Source organism: Camelina sativa, chromosome 13 (genome assembly GCF_030686135.1).
Source record: "Camelina sativa cultivar CO46 ecotype springtype chromosome 13, ASM3068613v1".
Lineage (NCBI taxonomy): Eukaryota > Viridiplantae > Streptophyta > Magnoliopsida > Brassicales > Brassicaceae > Camelina > Camelina sativa.
The window spans coordinates 13,575,133-13,599,891 of NC_141892.1; the positions used below are offsets into that span (position 1 = coordinate 13,575,133).

The following is a 24,759-nucleotide window of genomic DNA, read 5'->3' on the forward strand; positions in this document are numbered from 1 at the left end:
TGTGCGAGACAACCGAACACTCTAAAGTAATCCACCGTTGGTTTTACTCCACTCCACATCTCTTCTGGTGTCTTTTCCTTCAAGACAGAGGTTGGACTCCGGTTTAATACATGTACAGCCCATCTTGCTGCTTCTGACCAAAACCTTTTTGGGACTTCTTTATCATTGAGAATACACCGCATCATATTCATAATTGTTCGGTTTTTACGCTCTGCCACTCCGTTCTGCTGTGGTGTGAAAGCAGTTGTGAGCTGTCTGCTTATCCCCGTCTCTTCGCAATACAGTTTGAATTCATTTGACATGAACTCTCCTCCTCTGTCTGTTCTAAGACACACTAGTGTCTCTCCAGTCTCTCTCTCCACCTGACTTTTAAATCTTGTAAACAAGACAAAAGTCTCTGATTTGTTAGATAAGAAATAAATCCAAACCTTTCTGTTGTAATCATCGATAAAGGTAAGGATGTATTTCTTATCACTGTTTGATGCTGGGGAGATTGGACCACACAAGTCTGAATGTATCAGTTGCAGTCTCCGTGACGACGCCACATGCTCTTCTTTGGGATACTTTCCCGATGTTGTTTACCCACCAAACAGCTAACACACTTTGCAACTTCCACTGTTGTCTTTAGATATGGTATACCTTTCACCATGTTATGATACTTCAACATTCTCAACCCCTTGTAGTTGAGATGTCCGTACCTGCGATGCCAAAGCTGAATCTCATTCACTGATGTGGTTTGCAGGCACTCTGACATGACATTCAACACATTCTTTGTTGCCACAATCTTGAACAGCTTGTTTGTCGTCATCCTTGACTGCATGACTAGACCCAAGTCAGGATGATAAAGCTTACATACCCCAGATTGCATCAGAACATCACACCCTTTCTCAAGGAGTTGTCCAATGCTGATGAGATTGCTAGTTAAACTAGGAACAAGATACACATCGGTGATTGTGTGTGACCTTCCATCAACACGTAGGCTCACACTTCCTTTTCCCATGACTAGCAGTGATGAGTTGTCTCCCAATTTCACCGTATGGCGAAATTCTTCATCAAGCATGGAGAACCATGACTTATCTCCGCACATGTGATTGCTACACCCCGAATCAAGGAACCAAACTCCCTCCTTTTCTACATGGCCTCCTGTAAATGCCATCAGCAACACATCTTCTTCACCATCTACTTCGGCATAGTTTGCTTTACCTTCCCAGCCTGGACATTCGTATTGAAAGTGTCCAAGTTTGTGACACTTGAAACACTCTACTGTTCCTTTGTTGAAGAATCTTCCTCTACCTCTTCCTCTTCCTTGTCCCATTCCTCTTCCTCTGCCTCTACCACTTCGATCTTCATAGCTAACTTTCAGCACCTGTTCTTCTCCTCCAAGACTTGGTTTTTCTCATCTTCTGCTCGTGTACCACTAACGAGCTCTGCAATGCATCAACTGAGAGATTATCAATGTCTTTCGATTCCTCAATCGAACACACAATGTAATTGAAGTTCTCAGTTAATGTACGCAGTATCTTCTCCACGATCTTGACATCTTGCATGTCGTCTCCACAATTCCTCATATCGTTGGCCACCACCATCACTCTTGCGATATAATCAGAGATGGATTCTCCATTCTTCATCTCCAACAGCTCAAAGTTTCTTCTCAACGTTTGCAGTTGTGCCCGCTTCACTCTTGAGTTCCCTTGATACTTTGTCTTCATTGAATCCCAAAGCTGCTTAGAGGTCTCCTTCAGGGTGATCGTTTTGAGAATTGATTTATCGATCGAACTGAAGAGATAATTCTTTGCTTTGAGATCCTTTAGTCTTGCTTCAGCAAGAAGCTTTTTCTGTGCTTCTGACAATGTTTCTTCATTGGCCGGTTCAGAGACTCCATCTTTCACCACTCCAAAGTACTCCTTTGATTTCAAGAGATTCTCCATGAGGAGACTCCAGTGATCATAGTCTCCATCAAACCTGGGTATGCTCGGCTGCGCAAAGTTACTCGATTCACCCATTGAATCCTCTCACCCGTGTTTTCCTCTCTTTCACTCGTGTTTCCCTTATCTCTTAATTAAGCTCTTATACCAAATTTGTTGATCTCAGAGAATACACACACAAAAGCTGAAATGCTTCGATACTTTATTATCATAGTTGCTTGGCTTTAAATAGCCTAAAGATGAAGACTCAGTCCTCTTACAAAACGTGAAAGAGAAATTGCAGGAACTAACAAAAAACAGAGGTACAAACTAGGACAACTAATTGACTCCAAAACAGACGGAGCTTATTCATACTCTGCAATTGACCAAAGACTAAATCAAACTCAACATTACCCCCAAAACAAAGAAAACAATTGGAAAAAAAATATTGTAGTCTATTCTTGGTCGATCGAATAAGACTTCTTTTTTTTTTTTTTTAATTTTTTTTTTAAGAAGAAGAAGAATAGAAGACCAATCTCCACACTTCGTTCTTTGTTTGACTATTAGAAATTATTTTGTTGTCTTTGAAGAAAAGTATAAAATGGAAAATTATAAACTGAAATAAAACAATCTCCATTTTTTTTTTTTTTCTGGGATTGTCAATTTAAAGTATCTTACAAAAAAAGATTCAAAAACAAAATCAAAGAATTGCGTAAAATCTATTTTGCGTGTTTATGAACGATGCACAAAAACACCAGTAAACCAATTAAACCGGTAATCTAACAGAACCGCTAGCCGTACCAATATGTTGAACCGACGACGTTCCTTCACCGTCCTTATTGACTCCAACCCTCGGCGAAGGAACCGGCGTCGTATTCCTCCACAGAAACGATGGGTTTCTTAGAAAAGCCCACCGGTCTGCTGGAACGGAATCACTGGTCGGACTTGTCACTTCATTTGTTTTAATGCTGCCGGTACCATCAAGTCTAATCGAACCATCATCCCGGTTCCGCCACAGAAACGACGGCGTTTTACGGAACAACCACCGGTCCGATTTAGCCCTCGACCTATCAACCGGTTTACCACTCCTGGAGCTTCCTCCCCTCGGTAAAACAAGTAAACTATTGGACCGGTTCAATTTCCAATTCGCCATTATCTTCTTCCTTAAATCTTCCGGTAATCTAAGCGTAAACCGGTCGGTACTCTCTCCCGGTAACACCACGGAATGCCCCGTCGTATGCGACCTCGGGAATTTAAGACGTGGGAGTTCCACCGCCGGTTCAGGTATCGCCGCCTCAAGATCCATTTCAACCACCACATCCGGTTCGACCGGTTCAGCTGTCTGCGTCGTCTCTTCAGCAAGATTAGTCCGACAAACAGGACAAGTCACGTGACCTTGTAGCCACGCGCCGATACACTGAGGATGAAACACGTGATCACATTTAGGCAACAAACGCAGCGTTTCGTCGTCTTCGAACTCATTCAGACAAATCGCACACTCCAACGCTCCTTTGCCGATCTTCTGAGTCTTCACTTCCGAGTAGACAAAAGTCGGAAACGTCTCGATCGTCTCCGCGTCTAACCCACGCGCTACCGTCGCGTTGGTCACTCTCCTCCTCGCTGCTCCTCCCGTGGGAGTAACGCTGCCGTCGACTACTCCAGTACAGTGACGTAAGTAAACGGTGAAGAAGCCCATGAAGAAGAGAGCTGCGATTACGACGACCACGACTACAGCCATGGCTGGACTAAGCTTGCCGCTGTAAGCATACTGGTCATTTCTCGGGTCGGGTTGGTTAGATTGACCCGATGCTAGAGATAGTAGTAGGGAGAACAAGACAAGAAGTGGTAAAGAGATATGCTTTATGGGATTCATTGTGATTCTTGAATCCCCAAAAAGTTAGTTATGTGTTTTTATTCCGACAAGAGAGAAGTTTATAGAGAGGTTTGAAAAGTTTTGAAGAAGAAGTCGTGGAGAAGAAGCGAGGAAGGTTAGGGGATATGTCATAAGCAAATGTGTCACTTTACTGGATGCCACGTGGATGAAATAAGAATTTTCCAACTGAGGAAGGCTGTGAATGTCAAAATTGTTGGGTGATTCTCAGAAGAGGTTGACTTGGTCCTAGAACTCTTCTTCGTTCATTATCGTATTATGTATGAAACGTATCTTTTTTAGTTATAGTTGGTCAGATAAGTCAATAATTAAGCAAAACATAGCGAAAATAGCAGTAAAAGTATGTAAAAATCAAAGAGAAAAAAGCTAGAATATTAGAAATAACGTATAGAGTGATTTCACCCAAAAAAAAAGAGGTATAGCGTGAAAACATAAAATTTATACAAGAGACTGTGTTGGTGTGCACCAATTATCAACTTTAACTAAAGCATACACAAACTGTAGAAAGCGGCCTGGTCTCCTTGAATCCGTAGTGCTACTGCTTGTGCACCTTCCACAAGAGAATGTTGGCGTCAGAACCGTGCCAAGGTTTATGGTGGCCAGAAGTGATAAAACTAAATTTGACCCAATGTTCAACAAAAAATGTTTGTAATAATAAACGCTAAAAAATGTCTACCAAAAACTATTATATAACAAAAACTAATTCTAAAGAGTAATTCTTCTCCCTTTTCTCCCATAAAATTATTAACCAAATCTCAAAAATCAATTTCTCTAAATAATTTTATTTTAACAGATAAGATATTCAATAGAGTAAAGTATGCTTTAACCTAATTTTATAAGACTTTGTTCTATTTGTTTCCTCGTTCCTTTAACTTTTTTATATTTTAGTTTTTTAATTCTTATTGCTACTAAGAACTTGGGTGATCTAACCAATTGAGCCTGCTTAATTAAAGGTATTTTGTAGAAATATGCCTCTTTAAGTGTTTCTCAAAAATTTGATGCCGTAGGCTAAGGTTTCTTTTTTATACATTGAGGCACGGCCTTGGTTGGGGTTATGGTGAAAAACTCTACTTTCAATCAAACAAAAACTCATAAGATTATTTATGATGTCTTTACCTTAAAGCTGGTATTGGAAACCACAAAGTTCCAAAGACAACAAAAGAGTAGCTATTATATATTGGTATCCATTTCATGATAGTTTTTTTTTTCACTAACAATAACTATTTTCCTATTTTGTGTTTTTTTTTGTTCTTTTGCATAGAACCAAAAGAAAAAACATGAAGAACACAATTTAAGGTTATATAGAGACAATATGTGAACACCATGATTGATGATGATAAGAGTCTTGTAAGACTATCTCCAACGGGAGATCCATCAAGGGAGTCTAAGTCTAAAGTGTTAAAAAAAATTTACATAAAAAACTTGGAATCGAGTCCAACTTTGGAGTTTTTGGAACCGAGTCTAACTACGTATGTTTCAATTGTGGTTGGTTGGGTATGTGTATAAGACAAAAAAAAAAAAAAAAAAGTTCCCTGATTCTTTCTTATTTCATGGCTGATTGTGATATTCGATTCTTCGATCAGCCGTGATCATCATCCGCCGCCGCCATCGTCAATTGGCACAAGTTTATCACTATGATAAGATCAAATCTCCTCAAGTTTGCTTCAATTGATTTGCTATAGTAAAGAGAATTTTGCATGTTTGTATTCTATTATTCGGAGAATTTTGCAAATCGATTGATTTTTGGATACAAACATGCAAAACTCTCCTAATAATAGAAAAGTAAACAAACAACTATCATATTTTAATTGTGTTGGTTACTCATTATTTTCTAATCTATTAGTAGTGATTAGGACCTTGTAGATTTTGAAAGTGTAACTCATCAAAAAATTAGAAATTTTTTTTCCCCGTTGTTGGATCAAGAAACAACAACTAAATTGATTTGGTTAGAAATTGAGATATGGGCGGACTTTCAGTATAAATCGGTAAAAACTATAAAGATATGTGAACTGGATTTTTGTATTTGAATAAGTTTGATTTGCGTTACATGAACTGTGTCTTCTCCCTCGAGGGAGAAGCTCAATATATACATCCAAAGAATATCACATAAAAACTCCTGAATCTTCTTCTCCGATCTCGTCCTATCTCCCCGAGATCTCCTCCACTGCGAACTCCCCCTCTTCGCTTAAATCGGAATCCTCCTCAACCGTCTTGTGTTTATCGGGCCTTTCGCGGGCCGATGTCGAAATCCCCATTAATTGCCGACTAATGGGCTTTTGTCCTCTGGCCCATATCCGACGAAACCCAACACCAACACCCATTTACGAATATAAGATGAAGCGAGACAAAATGAAAATTCCAATAAACTTTCGTACTTTAAACTTGGCATTGTTGTGGTTTTATGAGATATAATACATAAAAATTTCTTGACTGTTATTGCAAAAATATAAAATGCATTGAGTAGTTATATGAGCAGTCAAAAATCCATTTACCACTAATCAAGGCATTGTTTGATTGTTATTTTATTACTAATTATAAATTTCATAAACTAATGATAATAAAAAATAAAATTTATTATTGAAATGAATCTTAAAAGAAAAAAATATATATAAATAATTAATTTACAAAAGTAAAATATGTAAAAATTATATATATATACACTTTTGGAGAGCTTTTAAATATAAAAGAGTGAAAAAATAATACTTTTAAATTTGTTTAATTTTTAAAGCATGAGTTTTGAAGCTTTTTAAAACATGAGAAAATAAGGGAAAAAAAAGGTGGCTTTCAAAACTTTTAAAAGAATAAAAGCAAAAAAAGTTTAATTGACAAAAAAGTAGCTTTCAAAACTTTAAACATTTTTAAAATATGTATAACTTGTACATTTTCATTTTGTTGTTTTATCATTTTAAAATATAATATGTAACTTAAATTACTGTTACCTTAGATGACGTGGAGAATTTACCAGATTTTTCTCTGGAATGATAAGCATTTTACACTTACTCGATCTAGTTATAATAAATAATGTAATGATTAAATAAAATTTACTTATAAAGAAAACATAAGAATTTACAAAGACATATAATTTTATGAGACAAACGTAAATGTTTTCAGCTTACAAAGTTACAAGTTACAAATTTAAAATACAACTGAGGGGGTGTAACTCTATAACATTTAAATCTTTAAAACTGTATTCAAATTTCAAACCAATAATCTCCACTTAAATAAATTTAAGAACTTATAGAGGAAAGACCATAAATTGGAACCATGACATTGTGCACGAAGACCAAAACACACGAATAATCAGAACTTTCTCTTTACCAATCTTAGCAATAGCCATCATTCACAGACGACTACTTCTTCTAGAAAGTCTTCTAAGCCATATCAAAGGTTCATAGGTCTATCGTGATTACTAACTCATATATGTTTTTCAATATATTATATTTTCTATGACTTTTTTGTGAGAAAGAAAAATATTATATTTATGTTTCTATGACTTGCGTTGTAAATTTATGCTTTAACGTAGATTTATCAACTAAACTAAGTTATATATTTTTGTCTCCTAAATTAATCGAAACAAAACCGCTTTTAGACACCAATCACATTCGAAAATGATATGGAAACTAATCCATTAGGGAGTTCACTACTTCAACTAAGTTTTCTTTACTAATGTAAGTTTGTTCTTATTCATACCCTTAGTTTACTCAAGCGTTTTCTTGTGGATTAACCATCCGGATGCAAACTTGTATAAACATATAAACTTAAAGAAAACGTTAGTCTGGATCCAAACTCGTTTAATGCATAAACAGATGATGTTGTTATGGTTTTGTTCAAGGGTCAGTCCGTCAGTATTGTCATCATGGTGGAGGAAAAAAGAAATCAAATAAGAGGCTAAATTGACTTGGACTCACGACCAACTGATAATTACATTGACAACACACACCAGCTGCCCAGCATATGAGAGTCATGGAGCTAAAACAACACGCATTTTATATTCATTACGTTGAAACACCACAACTTTCTTCTGAATCAATGTAACCCACAGCTCATTCTCCACCCATTTAAAACAACATGCCGTTTTGTTCGTATGCTATGTTTGCAAACACAAGACATTTTTGTTACCCTTTATCTGAAATAAAATAAAAGCAATAATGTATATGAAATCATATAAACGTTGAATTTTTTTGTTTAAAGAAGCTTCCTCTTGTTCAATTACGTTCTTAATAGAGTTTAGAAAGTAAAATCCATTTTGTCAAAAAAAAAAAAAAAAGAAGTAAAATCCAATGACTAAAGTTTTTCCAATCTGATCTATTCTGCATTTGGCCAAGCTAGTGAATTCGAATCCAAGAATCTAGATGAACACATTTAAACAACGTAGTTTACCATTTTGTGTTATACAATCAAACGAATGTTTCAAGGTTCTTGGTAAGTAGGTATTGGGACGCCCGAACCATCGGTCAGTTTCTTGTAAGCATTTTGCAACCTTCTTGTTACCGGTCCGACTTTTCCTTCAGTGACCACACGCCCATCAATTTTCACAACCTAAAAAGCCAATAAACTCGATAAATTAGCGACATTTTAACAAGCGAGAAAGTGTTTCAAAGACTGTCATATTACTCAAAAACATCAGAGTTCATTGACAATTAAAGAGAGATTTGTGTATGTACCGGGCTGAGTTCTCCCATAGTTCCTGTAGTCCATACCTGGCAAAGTATGACATGAATGAAAAATAATTAGTTATTGATCATTTCAAATACTAAGATTAAGGAAAAGATGAAGAAACCTCATCAGCTGTATGGAATTCCGACAAGCTGATTCTTAGTTCTTCTAAGATGAAATTCTCTTTCACCACCAGTTCCATGACCTGGACATGGAAGAGATGTCATGTTATAGTCACTGAGAGATGTAAGGAGAAATGAATGTGTATCTTCTTCTCTCTTACAGTAGCTCGGGTAATGCCAGGGAGGCAGTAATCTGCATGAGGAGTGAGTACTCGGTCTTTCTTCACCATGAACTGCATTAACAGAGTTCCTCTACCATTTTAGTTTCCAAGTGCTGCATAGATATTTCATACGCTTATTTGGAGAGTAAAAATGTTAAACAGGAGGATCTTACAATGTTGGTTGCATTGGTTTCAGACAAAAAGCCATCCTTGTCAAGCATGATTGCATCATCGACGTTGGCGTTGTTGCTTTCAATCTGTGTCATTATACATAATTTTAGAAACATCTCCACACGATTCCCTAAAAAATACATGATCACAAATTTAATTCGATGCGGGGAGAGAGACAGAACCTTTGCGAGTATGTTATTGAGGAGGTTATTGTGATGAATCTTGGAATCTAAATTCTGAAAAAAAAGAAAAGAAAAAGAGATTCAATAACAATGGAAACTGTTGCTCAGCTTAACAGATGAAAGAGCAATGGGAGCAATTTTTATACATTGGGTGAATTGTGCGACGTGTAGTTGCAGTCACCAGCACAATCCCGCCGTCATTGTCATATACAGGAGGCTTCCATTCAGCAAGCACTACAATATTTTGAAAATAATATTACTCACAAACCATATTCTATAGAGTTTAATTGTATGCTTGCAAGAGACAAAATCTGAAACTTTACCAATCAAAGTACATCCATAGCGGTTAAATGCAGGGCTCATTCCAGAAGTGACCTTAGAAGAAACAAATTCATAGCTCATTCAGGTTTAAATTGTTTGAAATGAGAACTAGAAGAACTCGTTGCATATTATTTAGATCGCACTTCATAAAAGTGTAGTTAATACCTTTTTGCCTCGAGTTAGAGACAGTCTTATATGTGTATTGTCAAACATCCCATTGGTTATGAGAGTTCTGAAAATGGCTTCTTTTATCTGTGCATTAGTCGTTGAGATAGCTTCATTCAAAACCCAAAATTCAAAACTATGATAATGATATTTCTCAAATGCTTACCTCCTCGCGGGTTGGGACATTGTTGAAAGCAAGAGCCTTTGCTTAATCATGCAACCTATATGCAACACTTCAATATATATTAATAAGAATGCCTTTGAAGAAGTACTGCTATGATTTTTCTCTTGCTTGCTTGCTTCTTACCGGTCTAGATGTTCTTCAAGCTTGAATACTTTCCCTCTGTATATTCGAAGACCTTCCCATACAGAGTCACCGCCTTGCACGACCGAGTCAAAAAAAGATACCTTAAACAAGAACAAGGAAATATAACATCAGACCAGAAACATACACAAGCAACAACAACAACAAACAGAGATCCATGTATGGTTCAAGCACCTTCGCCATCTCACGTGGCACAATCTCATCACCAACCCAAGCTAGAAGTTTGGCATTTTCAGGAACCGGGAGACTGGGAGGAGTTAAGGTGCTGGTCAAGAGAGATGACTTGTGCTTCACATGGCGCCTGAGAATGTTGTATAGCGGTAAACATTGCTCAAGCAAATCGTAATGCTTCAGAGGAAAAGTCTGAAAGCAAAACAAAACACACTATATTTTTGAATGATGTCTGAGTTTCAGAATTCTTAATTGCAAGTAAAACCGAGCTTTTACATGAGGGTACTTCTTTGGAGACGAGAAACCCGTTGATTTGTGAAGAGTCTTGTACCACCATGGAGCCCATAGTCCATCTCCTGGTATAGGACCAGCCTCCCATCTTTAAGAAACACACAAAAAAATGAAAATCTGGTCATTCTTTTTCCAATAAACGTCAAATCCAAGAGATCCTTAGAGCATAGAAGGTCTACTTCAGCATAGAGGCTTGAAACGGGATCTCTAAGTCATCGCGAAGACTGCGTAGTGTAGCCTGCGAATGGAAGAATTACACAGAACATAAGCAACTTCTTACAAAAGAGAATTGAGTTCATTGCTTAAATTTCACAATACTGCAATACAAACCTCAGGATCTTGCTGGAGCTCATCTGCATCGACGATTGCTGGTGGTGTTCCCATCAGACAGAGATCGCTGTATATCGAAACTAACTCTCCTAACCCCAATTCAAGGAACGACAGAGGGTGTATCTTCTCAAAAGAAGGCTACAAGAAGAGACAAACAAACAACAAACATGTCAAACCTGAAAAGGATCAGACTCATACCGTCAACACGAAACCAATTCAGAAGAATTTCCAAGAAAACATAACACCAGAAGTGAGTTTGAGAAGCTTACCAAAATATCAAGGGGATTACGTATCAAGATAAAGTGCTTTCCTTTACTCATTAGTTCACTTGGCAAACCAAGAAGTCGCTGCTTTGAAATATGCTGCACAGAAAAGGGCCACAACCAAATGAGAATCCTTTGACAATGTTTTCTTGAAGTCTGTGAATCAGAGAGAGAGAAGTGAGTATAACCTTACAAAACCTATATTTCTTCTTTCCTGGACCATAAATTATATCCTTCACCACCTTTTCTCCATCACACTCCTATCAGACAAATGTGACGATAATATATTATTTAAGACTAAGCAAGTAAGCATTGCCTATTAATACCCCGGAAGCTTAAAATGGATCACAGAGAATGAATCGACATACCATCTTAGAGAGAAGCACATCTCTGTAAGGCCTATCAACACCCGTAGACTTAACGAAGGCACCGTATAACTGTATAAGGGCTCGTCCAGCACTTCCGTGTCATCTCTCTAAGTAAATTAAACCAAAGCAATCTTGCAAGTTACAACTCACACCAAACATTGTTTCAAAGTGATTTGAAATGTTGTAACTTATATACATAACTGTTAAACTTTGGGGACAATTACAAATAGACAAAGACGGAGAGAAGTAGAGACGTATTGTCTCTATTTCCCAGAAGATGGGACTTAAACAATATCGGGTTTTTTTTTTTTTTTTTTTTTCAACATAAAACAGATAAAATCTGGTCATTTTCTGGGAAAATTTCTGAATAAAGAAAGTAAGAAACAAAAAAAGGGTACCTGGGCAAAGGAGTAGAGGAGAGTGGTGCTGAGTGATCTCGGAGCAGACCATGCGTGAATCACCTCCATTAAAGACGATCGCTTTGAAATCAAAACAGACACTTCGCTCTGAATCACTCCACTCAAGATTCAACTTCAGCTAAAATATCATTGCCTTTGGTCAGTGTTTCTCTTTATATAACAAGAACCAGACGAGAGAATCATTGACCAAGGCAAAGGCACTTTAGGGAAAAAAGGATTAATTTTTTATTTGTCACTTTAGGGAAAGATTCAGTTTTTTTTTTTTTTTTTTTTTTTCTTTCCAAAAAACCACTTTATCCAGTTGACCGACCGATCATCAGAGATGTGTTTTTTTTATTAGTTTAATCTTCACAAGCATCTTATCTTATCTCTTGCTACATCGAAGTTGGTGAGTGATTATGTAATTATTTGCACTCATAAAGATCCTACAGTTCTGTAAAAAACCATAAATCAAGTAACTGGTCTCGACAAAGAGTAAATATATCAGAAGTACCGGTGCGTTTTCTAGCAACAACCGCGATTTCATTTACCAAACCATGGAAAATGTTTCGATCAACGGACCAAGAATCTTTGATTTCAAATTGTAAAGAAACTAAAGTGCTTCTCAAAGAAAGAATTATTCATTATCTGGAGGATATAGAGAAGAGCCGAACACTTGAGCGGTCATACGAATGCATATACGGTAAAAGCTCGAAGCGAGGTGTCAGTTCAGCAGTCACGTCCGTGATGGAAAGGTCCATTTGGTCCACAAGTGTCAGAAAAGCATTGAAGGTGTCTTCATTGCGGATCACAGATGCGATATAGGCCACTTTGGGGCTACATCCTTGTTGTGCGTCTCTGTTGTCTTCAGCCTTGAGAGAGCCATTGTCTCTTTTGGTTGGTTTCCTTAAAAGAGCTACTAGAACCCGCAGTAGATGAGGGAGACATGACGGATCATAAATTACATCTGCACCTAGACTGATAAGAAGAACATAAAGGGTTTAGGGAGACTGTCATACGCTATCTATACAAAATGATTTTATGGTTTACTCACATGATATCTGGACAATATTTGCTAATTTCACTTTCTGATGCAGTTTCCCATGGAAGATGAATGCATTTAACTCGCTGTTAGAGGAAAAATAATCAATCTTGAATCAGCGAAGTGTATACTCTGAATCAGAAGAACTCATAAGGCACAAAGAAACTATTTTCAACTCACTATACTCTGAGCTTCTCCGGTTTGGTTGAGCAGCTCGTCATCATAGTTTAAGTGATTCCTCTCCAAATTAAGCCTCATGTTAGACAGAGTTAAAAGATCTCCATCTGTTAGTATAACCTGCGCAAGAAAAAATGTGTAACTCAACATAGCTGTGTACATATGATGAGAACTTCGGTAATAAGAAATTAGGGATACCTTTTTGGCCTTTACATGTGCAAGGCAAATTCCGACCATGCCAACTCCAGAGCCAACCTAAACAGGGCTCCACCAAATCACGTAGTGAGTAAATAGGTCAGAACGTAAACCTCATTAGTCAATAACACTCCTAACCTCAAAACATGATTTATTGGCGAATAACTCTGGAAATGACAGAACAAACTCAGACAGAAACAGACTTGATGGCCAGATGGAACACCTGCTCGAAATCCAGGATCCAAGTTGAGAAATGTGGAAAAAGACTCGAGCATTGATTTGAATCCGTGGCAGTCAAATGATCATATAAAAAACCTCTTACCCGGTACCTCCTTCAAGCATGTTCAATGAACATTGCACATGAATAACTAATTTCCTTGACAATGGACAACTTGGGTGTTTGTATGAACCTAATACACAGATAAGTCAGCAAAACTCATCTCAATCAGGAAAATTCAATGAACAATGAATAAAACACACACAGCAAAGACATGATTTTTTACCTTCTGGGAAAAGAAAAGAGATAAATTTGGTGATCCTAATGTTTTCTTTCACCAATGTATCTTCCTAAAACACCAAACCCAACATTATTTCGGTTTCCATCAATTACGAAAAAAGAAGGGAAAACGTCCTATTTCCCCCTCGGAACTATCATATCGTATTAAATCCACACCGAACTTTGACCTTGTTCTATAGCTCCTTCGAGCTTAAGTCGTCCACCTATTTCTACCCGAATTCGTAATTCTATTGCTATTTCTCCAATTTTTTTGGTTTAAACGGTTTACTAACAAACCGACACAAATCTGGTATGTAACCAATTTTTCAAACCAGACAACATTAAAAATTTGACCCGACCCGTAAACAATATGTCTAACATATTTTTCTTCACCCGGTTTTTGAAACTAAAAAAAAATTACTATTTTGTGAATTTTGATTTCAAAATTACAAAAGTACATTGGAAAATCATTGCAATTAACCAAAAATCATTTCAATTGAGATTTGATAATCTGTCGATAAGGATGAACCAATCTAGTGTCGTCGATGTTACCCACGTCTTTCGTTTTCAGATTTTTTTTTTCTGGGCAAATTTTAAGATTTTTGTTCATCGGTCAATTTTCATAGCAATTTGAATCATCTCTTTGATTCCTTGATTCCATTCTACGCCGTGAATCACTTCCATGACCATTCCTTATCCATCCATTACACACCTAAAGAAATCAAGACTCATGATTTTGACCTAATTCCATAAAACAATCGAAACTACATTAAAAAAAAACCCAGACCTGGTCATCATTATTATCATCGTCATTGTCGTGAAGACAAGAAGAGTGAAGACCACACAAAGACTCTTTGATCTTCTCCGCTTCACCACCACTAGAAGACGACAGAGGAGATTAAGCCACATCGATATCATCATCTCCTCTCACCACAGACGAGCCACAACATGATTTGCTCCGCCCAGATCCCATCTTCTTCTCAAAACAGCAAACTTTATGCTAAAATCACATCATTGCCAATTTGCCACAAGACCCAAAAGTTTTTCCCCAGTCTTCTTCTATCTAATAACCCACATAATCGAAATCCTCAATTCAAAATCCAAAGGATTAGTCTACCTTGGCTGACGAGAGATTAATGAGTTTTATGCAAAGGTTTCTCAATTGTTTTTAAGCTTTATTTTTTTGTGGTTAAATTTTCAGCTTTCTTCATCCGGTTTGATGGGTTTAATTTTAAAATCGGGTTGAAATAAGATTTAATCCGGTTAATAGGATTTATTAGTTAGTTAAGCAAATATTAAACCAATTATAAACCGTATAAACCAAATTTATGGAGAATTAGATGAGAAGTTTTAATCCGAAGAGAAAATAGCAATAGAACTATGGATTCGGGTAGAAATAGGTGGACGACTTAAGTTCGAAGGAGCTATAGAACGAGGTCAAAGTTCGGTGTGGATCTAATACGATATGATAGTTCCGAGGGAGAAATAGGACGTTTTCCCAAAAAAGAAAGGAAAACTTCAATAACAAACAAAAGAAATTAGACCTTAGAAGTTGACATGTAAAGAGCATACTCTTCATACACTTCAACTGTAAACTTTGGGCCTTATGGGCCTGACCCATAAACTTAAAATGACTAAATAACCCCTAAACAAACAACAAAACTTCTAAAAATACCCCTCATCTTCTCCAAGCTTTTTAAACTTCAGAGAATCTCCGCACTTCTTATCCAATTAGAAAGCCATGGTGAAGTCTTCTTCTTCTTCTATCATCTTCTTCCTCTTCACATGGCCATTCTACTTCACTCTCTCTGTCTTCATCCACCAAACCCTAAACCTCAAAACCAAAACAAAGCCAAAATCTTATCACCTTGTGCAACCTTCCGGAGAGATGTGGTGCTTAGAACAGCATCTCTCTGTTTCGTCTCTTTCATCTTTCAAAACCAAATTCCAGAGTCATTAGCAGATCCTTTGAAGTCTTCTAAACCGTTAAGACTCGGCATTGCCAACACTTCTTCTTGGTTTCAGTTCTTTGGTGATGGGTTCGCCATTAGGGTTCCTCCTGATTTTGAAGACGTCAATGAGCCTGAGGTGTGTATTCTGTGTAACCAATCTCTTATGAAGCACTTTAATTTCGTTTAGTATCTTACTCAATCTGAAAACTAGACAGCAAAAAGACTACAAAGCCTGCTCCTTTGGTCAAAGTTTTGATTTTTTTGTTTTTGTTTTTGTTTTGGTGATCAGTGTACTTAGATGCCAAATTGGATGTTGTTAATCAATGAGTTAGGGGTTTAAGATTTGTGTGTTTTCAGGATCAGTAGAACCTTAGCTATTAACTGGAAAAATATGTTGTATCAAAGGAATTCAAAAACTGGTTCTACTCCTTTTTGTTTGGATGAAATGATTCATTTTTCTTGACAAACGTGTGTTTACCTCATGCTTTAGGATTACTCTGCAGGATTGTCACTCTATGGGGACAAGGCAAAGCCCAAAACTTTCGCTGCCCGGTTCCAAACTCCTGATGGGTATTGTTTGTCCCTCTTCCCTTGTAGTTTAGTTGACATCCATTAGTAAAACTTTTGTGACATATCATATGGTGATGGATGCAGATCAGAAGTTTTAAGCGTAGTCATTCGCCCTTCAAATCAACTTAAGATCACTTTCTTAGAGGTTTGTACAACAACAACAACAGAAAAAAAAAAAAAAGACATTTCCTTTACAAAGTTTTTACTTTTTCCGCAATCATCAGTTGTCCGGTAAGGTCATCGAAAGCTCTTTGTTTCCAATAGGCTACAGATATATCCGATTTGGGATCGTTGAAGACAGCTGCAAGACTCTTTGTTCCAGGTTCTCTACAGCATTTACATATTAGAAAATTGCCTTTTGAAATACTCTTATTCTTCTGGTCATTGTTAAATTCTTTGACCATGAGCAGGTGCGGCAACGATTTACGCTGCTCGTACAATCAAGGTAAAGGAGGAAGAAGGTTTAAGGCAAGTCTGCTTCCAACTATTCACTCCCGTTAGTTTTAAGAGCTTATGTTCTTGATTGGAGAATTTGAAGTTCTTGTTATATTTTATCTGCAGAAATTACTACTTTTACGAGTTTGGTAGAGATGAAGAACGCATCGCTTTAGTAGCCTCTGTGAACAGAGGGAAGGTATCTGCTGCAAAACACATATTTGATTACTCCTTTTGACATATACATATTTCCAGATTCGTGACTGATTCTGTGTGTCTTTCTTTAATCTTGAAAAGGTTTATATCGCTGGAGCAGCTGCACCAGAATCCAAATGGAAAGACGATGAGTTGAAGCTTCGATCTGCTGCCATTTCTTTCACTATCTTATAATCGACGACGACCTCACTATCTTCTTCTTCTGACAGAAAACGTGAAAACGCTCTTCAAGTCCATCAAGAAATTCGGAACTAAGAACAAACGAGCCAAATGTGATATAACCGGGACATTTTGAGTCGCATTTCGTCATTCACTTTCGCTATCTGTTTTGTTTTTTGTCCTTTCAACTGAGATATGTTCGTTATTGTACTTGTAAATCAAGAATTTTTTGGAACGCTACATTCTTAAAACGCGACATTACAAAGTGTCTCCTTGGCGTTTGTGTTATTGGATCCCCTATCCCATAATTGCTGTCCGGTTCTGCGGTTTTGTTGTTGCAACTAGCAAACCTGCTCAATGCTCATGTTTTAGCGGCCAATCGAATCACACGTTTGCATTTCGAAATATAAATAACACGTGTTCAATTTAGAGGAGAGGTACACCGAGATAAGGTGCTCCGCGATGTAGTAAATCTGATCCACCTTAAACCCCTGACGATTGAAGTCCAACTCCTCGAACAGACAGAGAGATCCTCTGACGCTATTTGAAATTAATCAATGAAAGTTAGGGTTTTTCTCTGAGATTTGATCTTGGTTATCGAAAATGGCGCTCGTGAGAAGGTTTCACACAGTTCGTTCTTTGTTGCGAACAGCTGGATCAAGAGAATCTTCTTCACTCCCGTAAGCAAATTCCCTAACTTTGATTCATTTGAGTTTTAGGAAAATGCGTAAAATTTAAAAAAAGATTCAATTTTTAGCTTCTTCATCATTTGTTTTCCAGATTTGGGAATGGAAATGAGTTCTCTTTGACTCAAATCGGAGATGATTTCAGATTTGGGTATTGGAGAAGCTATCATTCTTCTCTTTCTCACGGTAATTTTACTCAGTTTCTGTATCTGAATTTGATTGATGCTTATGGGGGGGGGGGGGGGGGGGGGTAATTTTAGTTATGTAATTGACATTTTTCCAGTTCCTGAAGCTCATGGGAGAAGTATGTATTCACGTTTATGTGAGAGCCATAACGTCAACATACATTTGCTTCGATCTACTCTGGTAAAAAAAAATCACCAGATTCTTCATTAGGTGTTGAAATCACTGATCTTTTTGGTTTTGTTCCATATATATACATGATTTTGTGTTGTTTTCAACTTGTGTTTCTCAGATTGCAGAGTCTTTGCCGTTTACGAATGATAAAAGGTTTGTTGCAACGCAAGTTAAGGTTCCACCTCAACTACAGAAAACGGTGTGTTAAGTGCTTGTTTCTCACATTTTGTTGTTTCTAATGTCACTGTTATTAATATATTGTATTCTATGGTTTTGATGTTCTCACATTAGTATTTATGAGTGCAGGGTGCCGTTAGAGTGTCTATGGTAAGTCCTGGATTTGTATATGAACCCTATGCACTTCAAGAGAAGATCTCGATTTGGCGGAGGTATATTGGAAGATACTGTTTCTAATGCGATCATATTCACTTTTCTCCATGTTTTAACTCTTAACCATCATAGAAAGTTCCGAGTATGATCGACAATATAGTTGTTCTACTAGAGTTTAAGTTTCTAACTACTTTTTTATAATTAACCTCAGCTGTTTTCTTGTCAATCGTTGTTCAGATGTTTCACAAGAGGTGGTTGGCGAAGAACAAAAGAGGATTTTGTACGGGAGGTTGAAAATATCTCCACGCTTTATCTTGACTGATATATATATATATATATTTTGGATATGTATTAATACATGTCGAAACTCTATATTTCAGCTAAGAAGCGCCTACGCAATCGCTAAGTTAAGGAAGACAGGGTATTCAAAGAATACGTTCTACATAGAAGCACTAGAGTTGTACAAACAGGTCTTACTTATACACCTTTTGGTTGTTTTTGTTTTTTGGTTTAGTCTTCCCAGCAGAATGTTTTATAATCATCTGACTTAGCTACCTGTTTGCTTCAGATTAATATTCTGATGGCCAATGGTGACAAGAAGGAGATAAGAAAAAACGTAACTGAAAGAATGTATTCTGTAAGGTTTCCACCGAACTGATTATCATTTTTTTTGTGTGTGTTAAAATTGAAGATGATCTGGTTTTCTATATTGTTAAATTTTTGTTTCTTTTCATTACTAGGCACTGAAGAACGAAATCAAACAAAGAGAAGCCATCTGGGATGGTGTTTACTGGGAAATGATTGAGCCAGTTGTCAAGATCCGAACTTTACAAGCTCGACTGGCAAGTTCTTTACAAACCTTGAATATATTTTAGATACTGAGAATTGTGGTTTGAAGTAATGAATGACAAAAGATTATCTCTGGTAGTGGATTGTGAAACTTACCCTATTCCTTTCATCCTTTTGACAACTTCTCAGATCGGAATTGACCGGACAGACCTTAAGAAAGCATTTATACAACTGACACTCGAGTTTCTGACAAAGCAGGTCAGTATTATCTTAAGTCATCAGTTTGTTTCTCGTCATTGGGAGGCTGTAATGAGTTCTTGAGATCTTTTCTATCTTCAGAAATTCGAAGCATACGATACAAAAGGCAATGTAGTAGCTGGAGATAGGAAGAAAGAGGTAAAGTAAAAAGTTTAATCATTGATTTTCGATGATTGTTTCTAGAATGCAACCACTTGGCAATACGGTAGATTGAAAAAAGAGTTAGACTAGATCCAACATGAACCTCCTGAGTAGAAGAAAAAAAAAAAACATAATATTTGGCGTGGATCGATGAAAAATTTGATTCAAAGAACTGGTAATTGATTGGAAACCCAAGCAGCTTTCTTACCTACAAGGGAATGACAAGTTTGTTGCTTGTGCAGGTGCTTGTACGTGACATATGGGTCTTTGAGAAGTCTCTTTTCCATACAGGAGCTTACTGGCGGCTCTGTGGCCGGATCAAACTATGAAGTTCTGCAACATTGTGGCATAGGCAAAGAAACAGTTTCAGACAAAGAATAAAAATTCCAACATATCCTGATTTATTGCTGAGTCAGTATTCTCCTTTACGGTTGGCTTTCTTCTGTTTTTATCTTAAAATGCAAGCCTGAATGTTATCTGATTAGGTCCCTAGAAAAACTTTGCTATTTTGCGAGGTAAATCATCGATACCATACAAGCAAAGATCAGAAAAATATGTGTTGCGTAGTAGTCTCTTTGTATACCTCATTGGAACCAGTTTTTGTTTTGTTTCGGTTTGTTATCTTTTTATTGTAGTTCAGTAACTGAGACTGGCATGTGTTGCTTTTGTCATTTTCTATGATCTCTTCTATTGGTGGATTATATGAATTCAAGTAGCTACTGAAAATAATATACATACAGTCTTAAGGAGGGCTGTGGGACATTTTTAGAGGATAAGAGTTGTGTTGCAGGGAAAAAAGACAGTAGATTTGTTTTGTTTTGTTTCCAAAGTAGCCCCAGGATAAGGAAATTCTCAATTTATCTTTATTAATAAATCCCTAAAAAGCCATTCTTAATTTGTACATACTGTAACAGGTCTAATAATAGATAAGAGACAAGTTTTTCAACTACAAATTGTACACAAACAAACAGGTCCTACAGATAAAGACGATAAGTAGGTTCTCAAATCTCAACTTTTTTAGTAACTTTTATATTACTTTCTTATTTTATTATTATTTATTTTATACTGTTTAGGATTGGTTGAACTTTTTTAAAGTAGTTATTTCTGATTGTTTTCACTCCAAACATCTTATATTTTGAAATGGAGGGAATATAAAACAAATGTTTAGGATATTTTACTATTGTAGTTGGGGAACCAAAAAAAAAAAAAAAAAAAAATTCGAAATTTTCATAAAATCCTTTTACATAATTTAACTTAAATCAATATTTGCTTTATACTTAGCTAGGAGGGAGGATGAAAAAGGGGTAGTAGGGATCATATTTTTTGTTTTTGGTTGTATCTTCCATAACAGTTCTTTCTGGGATTTACCACGATTAAAGGGTGAGTGAAATAGTGTCAAACCAACCCGGCTTAAAGGGTTACAAATGATCAGTGGCTGCTCTTCTCTCTCATACTTTTCTTCCACTTGCATCACTGGGGCCTCTGTTTTCACTTGTTCTTCTTCGCTGAAACTCAATCCAAGAAGCAGATTACTTTTCCAGAACCCTAGAATTCTGAGAAATCAGGAACCTTTGTTGAGGTCTGGGAGATCCCTGGTGATGGAATCACACAAACCCATGTTCGATATAAACAAGTTTGATGATGAGTTTGTTCAGAAACTGGTTTATGATGCTCTCGTTTGGTCTTCTCTTCACGGACTCGTCGTTGGTGACAAAACTTACCAGGTTCCTTTTTTTTTTAGTTGAACCCACACACTTTCTAAAGTTCTTGTCTTTTTTTTCTTTTCTTTTTTTTTTTTTTTTTATCTTTGTGTTCGATTACATTAGAGACAAATATTCAAAATTGAATCGCTTATAGCTGAAATCATCATCATAATCTCTTCGTCCTGGATTGTGTTAGTTTCATGGTTTTAGCTTTATATCAGTAGAATCGAGAGGTGAAGAAGATCTGGTTTCTTCTTCTGTTTACAGAAATCAGGAAACCTTCCAGGGGTTGGAATGATGCACGCCCCCATTTCATTGCTACCAACTGCATTCCCAGAGATCTACTGGAACCGAGCTTGTGATGTTACTCCTATTTTCAATGAATTGATTGATCGTGTTAGCTTGGATGGCAAATTCTTACAGGATAGTCTCTCTAGGTTTGGCTTCTTTTTTGAGTCTTTATCTCAGTACTGGAATCTATCTGCCTTGTGTTATATATATACATCTAAACAAGCATTGATGTTTTCTATGTTGTAGAACAAAAAAAGCTGACATCTTTACATCTAGACTTCTTGACATTCACTCCAAGATGCTAGAAAGAACCAAGAAAGAGGTCTTTTACATTTATCTCTGTTTTCATATGTTAATCTGTGATTCTTCGGTTCTGGATCTTTATTCGTTTGGTTGTGTTTGTGTTGTTGGCAGGATATTCGTTTGGGTTTACACCGGTTTGATTATATGCTTGATGAAGAAACAAATTCAATTCTTCAGATTGAGATGAACACTATCGCGTGTTCGTTTCCAGGCCATAGTCGTCTTGTTAGCGAGCTACACCAGTACGCACAGCGACAGAACATCTTCTGCGTAACTTGTTATGTTTTTGTTTTAGCTGAAAAGCTTCACTTTTTTACTTATTTCTCTTGTTTTGCAGGACATTGCTTCGATCTTATGGGGATCAGATTGGGATAGACTCTGAACGTGTACCTAGGAATACATCCACGGGACAATTTGCTGATGCAATGGCCAAAGCTTGGTTGGAGTACAATAACCCAAGGTTAGCCTTAATCAAAGAATGCGTTCTTGAATGTGATGATAAAAAATGCTAGAAATCAAGAATCAGTGATGTAAGTTGAAGATTTTCTGTTTGAAGCTACAGTTTCTCTTGGTTTCAGAGCGGTGGTCATGGTAATTGTACAGGCAGAAGAACGCAATATGTATGATCAACATTGGCTGAGCAGTATATTGAAAGAAAAATATCCTCTTTTTATCTTGTTTCTTTGAACTCCAGTGGTTGATCTCGACATTTTTATCCTCTAACTTGTACCACAAAAAAAAAGGTGTTGTTCTTCCTTAGCTTCAGAACACGCACAATATAGTAGCCATCAGGAAGACCCTAGCAGAAGTCGAGAAGGAAGGGAGTGTACAAGAGGATGGAACCCTTATTGTGTAAGCATTTTTTTTGCATTGTGGTTTTTGAGAAGTTACACATTCATCTTAAAAACTACGTTAAGATTTTCCGTTGTTGCAGTGGCGGCAAAGCAGTCGCGGTGGTTTATTTCAGATCTGGCTATACTCCCAATGATCATCCATCTGAATCAGTAAGTAGCTGTCAAGTTTTCAATATATGTGGCGTTTACTCTTTGAGGATATATGTATCAATGGTTGGTTTATTCGTTTCAATTTGAAGGAATGGAATGCTAGGATGCTAATAGAGGAGTCTTCAGCAGTCAAATGCCCGACTATAGCTTATCATTTAACCGGCACCAAGAAAATCCAGCAAGAACTGGCAAAACCAGGTGTTCTCGAGAGGTAAGTAGATCGCCAAGTATCTTGTAGTGAGGCTGAAACTGAAGAACGGTTTCCAAATATCTCAGAGGTGATCACTTTTTTTTTTCTATAAACATGAGAAACAGGTTTCTGGACAACAAAGAGGACATTGCTAAGCTGAGGAAATGCTTTGCTGGGCTATGGAGCTTGGATGATCAAGAAATCGTCAAGCAGGCAATCGAAAAACCTGGATTGTTCGTTATGAAGCCTCAGAGAGAAGGCGGAGGTTAGAACCCAATTGAGTCCCCCTAGCTCTTTCAAATTTCTCTTGGTCATATTCTAAAGCGTATCTTCTTGGATTCTTCCAGGAAACAACATCTATGGAGATGATGTGAGGGAAAATCTTCTGAGACTGCAGAAAGAAGGAGTTGATGGAAACGCTGCATATATCCTGATGCAGAGGATATTCCCAAAGGTGTCAAACACGTTCATGGTGCGAGAAGGTGTTTACCATAAAAGTCAAGCTATATCAGAACTCGGTGTCTATGGTGCATACCTCAGGTACAAGTGCATAAAGAAGAAGAATTTGGTAATGTTTCATTCATTCTCTACTTAACTTTATGCCATTATCTTTGATTAAATTATTTATGTAGGAACAAAGACAAGGTTATAGTAAACGAGCAGAGTGGTTACCTAATGCGCACGAAGATCTCATCATCAGATGAAGGCGGCGTTGCAGCTGGTTTTGGAGTCTTGGACAGCATTTATTTGAATTGAGATGGATCACATTCACAATCATCCTGATAAATTCTTCTGCTGGTTTATCTCTTCTTCTTCTTGCTTGTTGAAGATTTGTGTATTAATCCATGAAAAATCAATAGGACCACAAAGCATACATAAAATTGCTTATTGTTATTTTAACTTATTTTGGACCGTGTGAGACGATCACTCGTTTGAGATCGTGAATGGAATAAGATACCGATCAATCATGAATGGAATAAGATATTTATGATGCTTTCTTTTCTTTGTTAACACTTATTTTAAAGTGGTGATTAAGATCATTTAAGACCATACGAGCATATACATATACAAATAAATGTACAAATAAATCAACGAATGTCCGTAAATCCGATGCCTCTTCGTTTTGTGGGGAAGATAGCAAAGAAGAAGCTCGCCACTGTCACCACCATAACCGCAAAATACTTGATCATAAGTACGAAATGACCACCCCAACTATGGCCGTCGTCCTCAGGGAGCAAACACCTCCGAAAATCCGAACTCTCTACGGCTAACGACAAGAACACGACAACGGACACAAAAGCATGCACGAAATCGACAAAACTCAACTTGCATCTCCGTTTTTTGTCGCCAGTTAAGCCGGATTCCGGATCATAACCGTCCTCGTCTGGATAGTCGTTGAGGATGTAGAGACCGTTCGCTGTGGCAATTCCGTAGTAAATGCGACCGTCTTCACCTACGAAAGAGTCGGTGAAGGAGGAGAATAAGCAAGCCGCGGCGCAAAAGGAGATGAGGGAAATGGTGAGGAATTTATTAGCGGGTTTGTTGGTGCATTCGCCGCCGTTGGAGAAAGAAGGGATAAGGGTTTCGAACATGAGGGCAGTTCCTGTCGGTAAGAGGTTGGCGAAGTTCCCGGCGGACGGTAGAGATCTAATGAACGACGCTTCCATTTCGAACTTTGGTCGGGAGAGGAAATTTTTTGTATGTTATATGGAGAAAGAGTGTTTTGTAGGTTCTTCTAAACGTAAT

General features: G+C 37.2%; 4 protein-coding genes, 1 long non-coding RNA gene and 2 pseudogenes across 9 annotated transcripts; 3 read left to right on the forward strand and 4 right to left on the reverse strand.

The window, feature by feature from the left end:
• Positions 1 to 2,503: 2,503 nt before the first annotated feature.
• Positions 2,504 to 3,880, reverse strand: LOC104736769 (E3 ubiquitin-protein ligase ATL31). The gene has a single exon (XM_010456825.3). The coding sequence runs from the start codon at positions 3,775 to 3,777 to the stop codon at positions 2,671 to 2,673; it is 1,107 nt and encodes a 368-aa protein (XP_010455127.1). The 5' UTR covers positions 3,778 to 3,880; the 3' UTR covers positions 2,504 to 2,670.
• A 4,196-nt stretch (positions 3,881 to 8,076) lies between these two features.
• LOC104736770 (branched-chain-amino-acid aminotransferase-like protein 2) lies at positions 8,077 to 15,210 on the reverse strand (annotated as a pseudogene). The gene is made up of 27 exons (XR_015578573.1): positions 15,174 to 15,210; positions 13,637 to 13,700; positions 13,456 to 13,543; positions 13,272 to 13,356; positions 13,137 to 13,193; positions 12,942 to 13,058; positions 12,774 to 12,847; positions 12,394 to 12,697; positions 11,720 to 11,827; positions 11,322 to 11,428; positions 11,142 to 11,213; positions 10,960 to 11,052; positions 10,691 to 10,828; positions 10,540 to 10,598; positions 10,346 to 10,448; positions 10,073 to 10,261; positions 9,881 to 9,981; positions 9,740 to 9,794; positions 9,574 to 9,660; positions 9,411 to 9,462; positions 9,234 to 9,321; positions 9,088 to 9,141; positions 8,908 to 8,991; positions 8,735 to 8,806; positions 8,576 to 8,656; positions 8,460 to 8,495; positions 8,077 to 8,334 (listed from the first exon to the last, which is right to left on the reverse strand). The product of XR_015578573.1 is annotated as a branched-chain-amino-acid aminotransferase-like protein 2 (transcript).
• A 114-nt stretch (positions 15,211 to 15,324) lies between these two features.
• Positions 15,325 to 17,249, forward strand: LOC104736771 (uncharacterized). The gene is made up of 7 exons (XM_010456826.2): positions 15,325 to 15,717; positions 16,072 to 16,151; positions 16,236 to 16,296; positions 16,416 to 16,473; positions 16,562 to 16,619; positions 16,713 to 16,785; positions 16,884 to 17,249. Exons 1-7 carry the CDS (start codon positions 15,415 to 15,417, stop codon positions 16,974 to 16,976), a joined length of 726 nt encoding a protein of 241 aa, XP_010455128.1. The 5' UTR covers positions 15,325 to 15,414; the 3' UTR covers positions 16,977 to 17,249.
• Positions 17,250 to 17,362: 113 nt separating this feature from the next.
• LOC104736772 (uncharacterized) lies at positions 17,363 to 20,223 on the forward strand. Of its 4 annotated transcripts, none has more exons than XR_015578576.1 (12): positions 17,363 to 17,641; positions 17,742 to 17,833; positions 17,931 to 18,013; positions 18,123 to 18,203; positions 18,311 to 18,393; positions 18,572 to 18,623; positions 18,715 to 18,804; positions 18,903 to 18,976; positions 19,075 to 19,176; positions 19,313 to 19,381; positions 19,463 to 19,519; positions 19,765 to 20,223. XR_015578576.1 is itself a non-coding variant. In XM_010456827.3 (12 exons), exons 1-12 carry the CDS (start codon positions 17,565 to 17,567, stop codon positions 19,849 to 19,851), a joined length of 942 nt encoding a protein of 313 aa, XP_010455129.2. In that variant the 5' UTR covers positions 17,386 to 17,564; the 3' UTR covers positions 19,852 to 20,223. The 4 variants fall into 4 exon arrangements, 2 of the variants coding, with proteins under 2 accessions (XP_010455129.2, XP_010455130.2); XM_010456827.3 differs by having other exon boundaries at positions 17,386 to 17,641; positions 18,903 to 18,971; XR_015578577.1 differs by having other exon boundaries at positions 17,401 to 17,641; positions 17,940 to 18,013.
• LOC147929514 (uncharacterized) lies at positions 19,097 to 19,920 on the reverse strand. Its single transcript, XR_015578578.1, has 2 exons — positions 19,731 to 19,920; positions 19,097 to 19,628 (listed from the first exon to the last, which is right to left on the reverse strand). It is a non-coding gene; the product is annotated as an uncharacterized LOC147929514 (long non-coding RNA).
• A 483-nt stretch (positions 20,224 to 20,706) lies between the features above and the next one.
• On the forward strand, positions 20,707 to 24,008 carry LOC104736773 (glutathione synthetase, chloroplastic). Its single transcript, XM_087482393.1, has 12 exons — positions 20,707 to 21,246; positions 21,493 to 21,662; positions 21,763 to 21,838; positions 21,931 to 22,061; positions 22,157 to 22,279; positions 22,398 to 22,478; positions 22,591 to 22,671; positions 22,754 to 22,823; positions 22,913 to 23,034; positions 23,139 to 23,278; positions 23,361 to 23,553; positions 23,646 to 24,008. Exons 1-12 carry the CDS (start codon positions 20,947 to 20,949, stop codon positions 23,767 to 23,769), a joined length of 1,611 nt encoding a protein of 536 aa, XP_087338519.1. The 5' UTR covers positions 20,707 to 20,946; the 3' UTR covers positions 23,770 to 24,008.
• A 22-nt stretch (positions 24,009 to 24,030) lies between these two features.
• Positions 24,031 to 24,743, reverse strand: LOC104736775 (protein DMP10 pseudogene; annotated as a pseudogene).
• Positions 24,744 to 24,759: the final 16 nt, after the last annotated feature.

What these genes read in the sequence shown, in the direction of transcription:
- LOC104736769 (XM_010456825.3), bottom strand. Translation starts at nt 3,777, where the DNA reads ATGAATCCCATAAAGCATATCTCTTTACCACTTCTTGTCTTGTTCTCC.
- LOC104736771 (XM_010456826.2), top strand. Translation starts at nt 15,415, where the DNA reads ATGGCCATTCTACTTCACTCTCTCTGTCTTCATCCACCAAACCCTAAA. An exon ending in TTAAGATCACTTTCTTAGAG is followed by an intron (nt 16,297 to 16,415) that starts GTTTGTACAACA and finishes TGTTTCCAATAG; the next exon opens with GCTACAGATATATCCGATTT. An exon ending in AAGGAGGAAGAAGGTTTAAG is followed by an intron (nt 16,620 to 16,712) that starts GCAAGTCTGCTT and finishes TTTTATCTGCAG; the next exon opens with AAATTACTACTTTTACGAGT.
- LOC104736772 (XM_010456827.3), top strand. Translation starts at nt 17,565, where the DNA reads ATGGCGCTCGTGAGAAGGTTTCACACAGTTCGTTCTTTGTTGCGAACA. An exon ending in CACCTCAACTACAGAAAACG is followed by an intron (nt 18,204 to 18,310) that starts GTGTGTTAAGTG and finishes TTATGAGTGCAG; the next exon opens with GGTGCCGTTAGAGTGTCTAT. An exon ending in GAACTTTACAAGCTCGACTG is followed by an intron (nt 19,177 to 19,312) that starts GCAAGTTCTTTA and finishes ACAACTTCTCAG; the next exon opens with ATCGGAATTGACCGGACAGA.
- LOC104736773 (XM_087482393.1), top strand. Translation starts at nt 20,947, where the DNA reads ATGATCAGTGGCTGCTCTTCTCTCTCATACTTTTCTTCCACTTGCATC. An exon ending in TAGAAAGAACCAAGAAAGAG is followed by an intron (nt 21,839 to 21,930) that starts GTCTTTTACATT and finishes TGTTGTTGGCAG; the next exon opens with GATATTCGTTTGGGTTTACA. An exon ending in GCCTCAGAGAGAAGGCGGAG is followed by an intron (nt 23,279 to 23,360) that starts GTTAGAACCCAA and finishes GGATTCTTCCAG; the next exon opens with GAAACAACATCTATGGAGAT.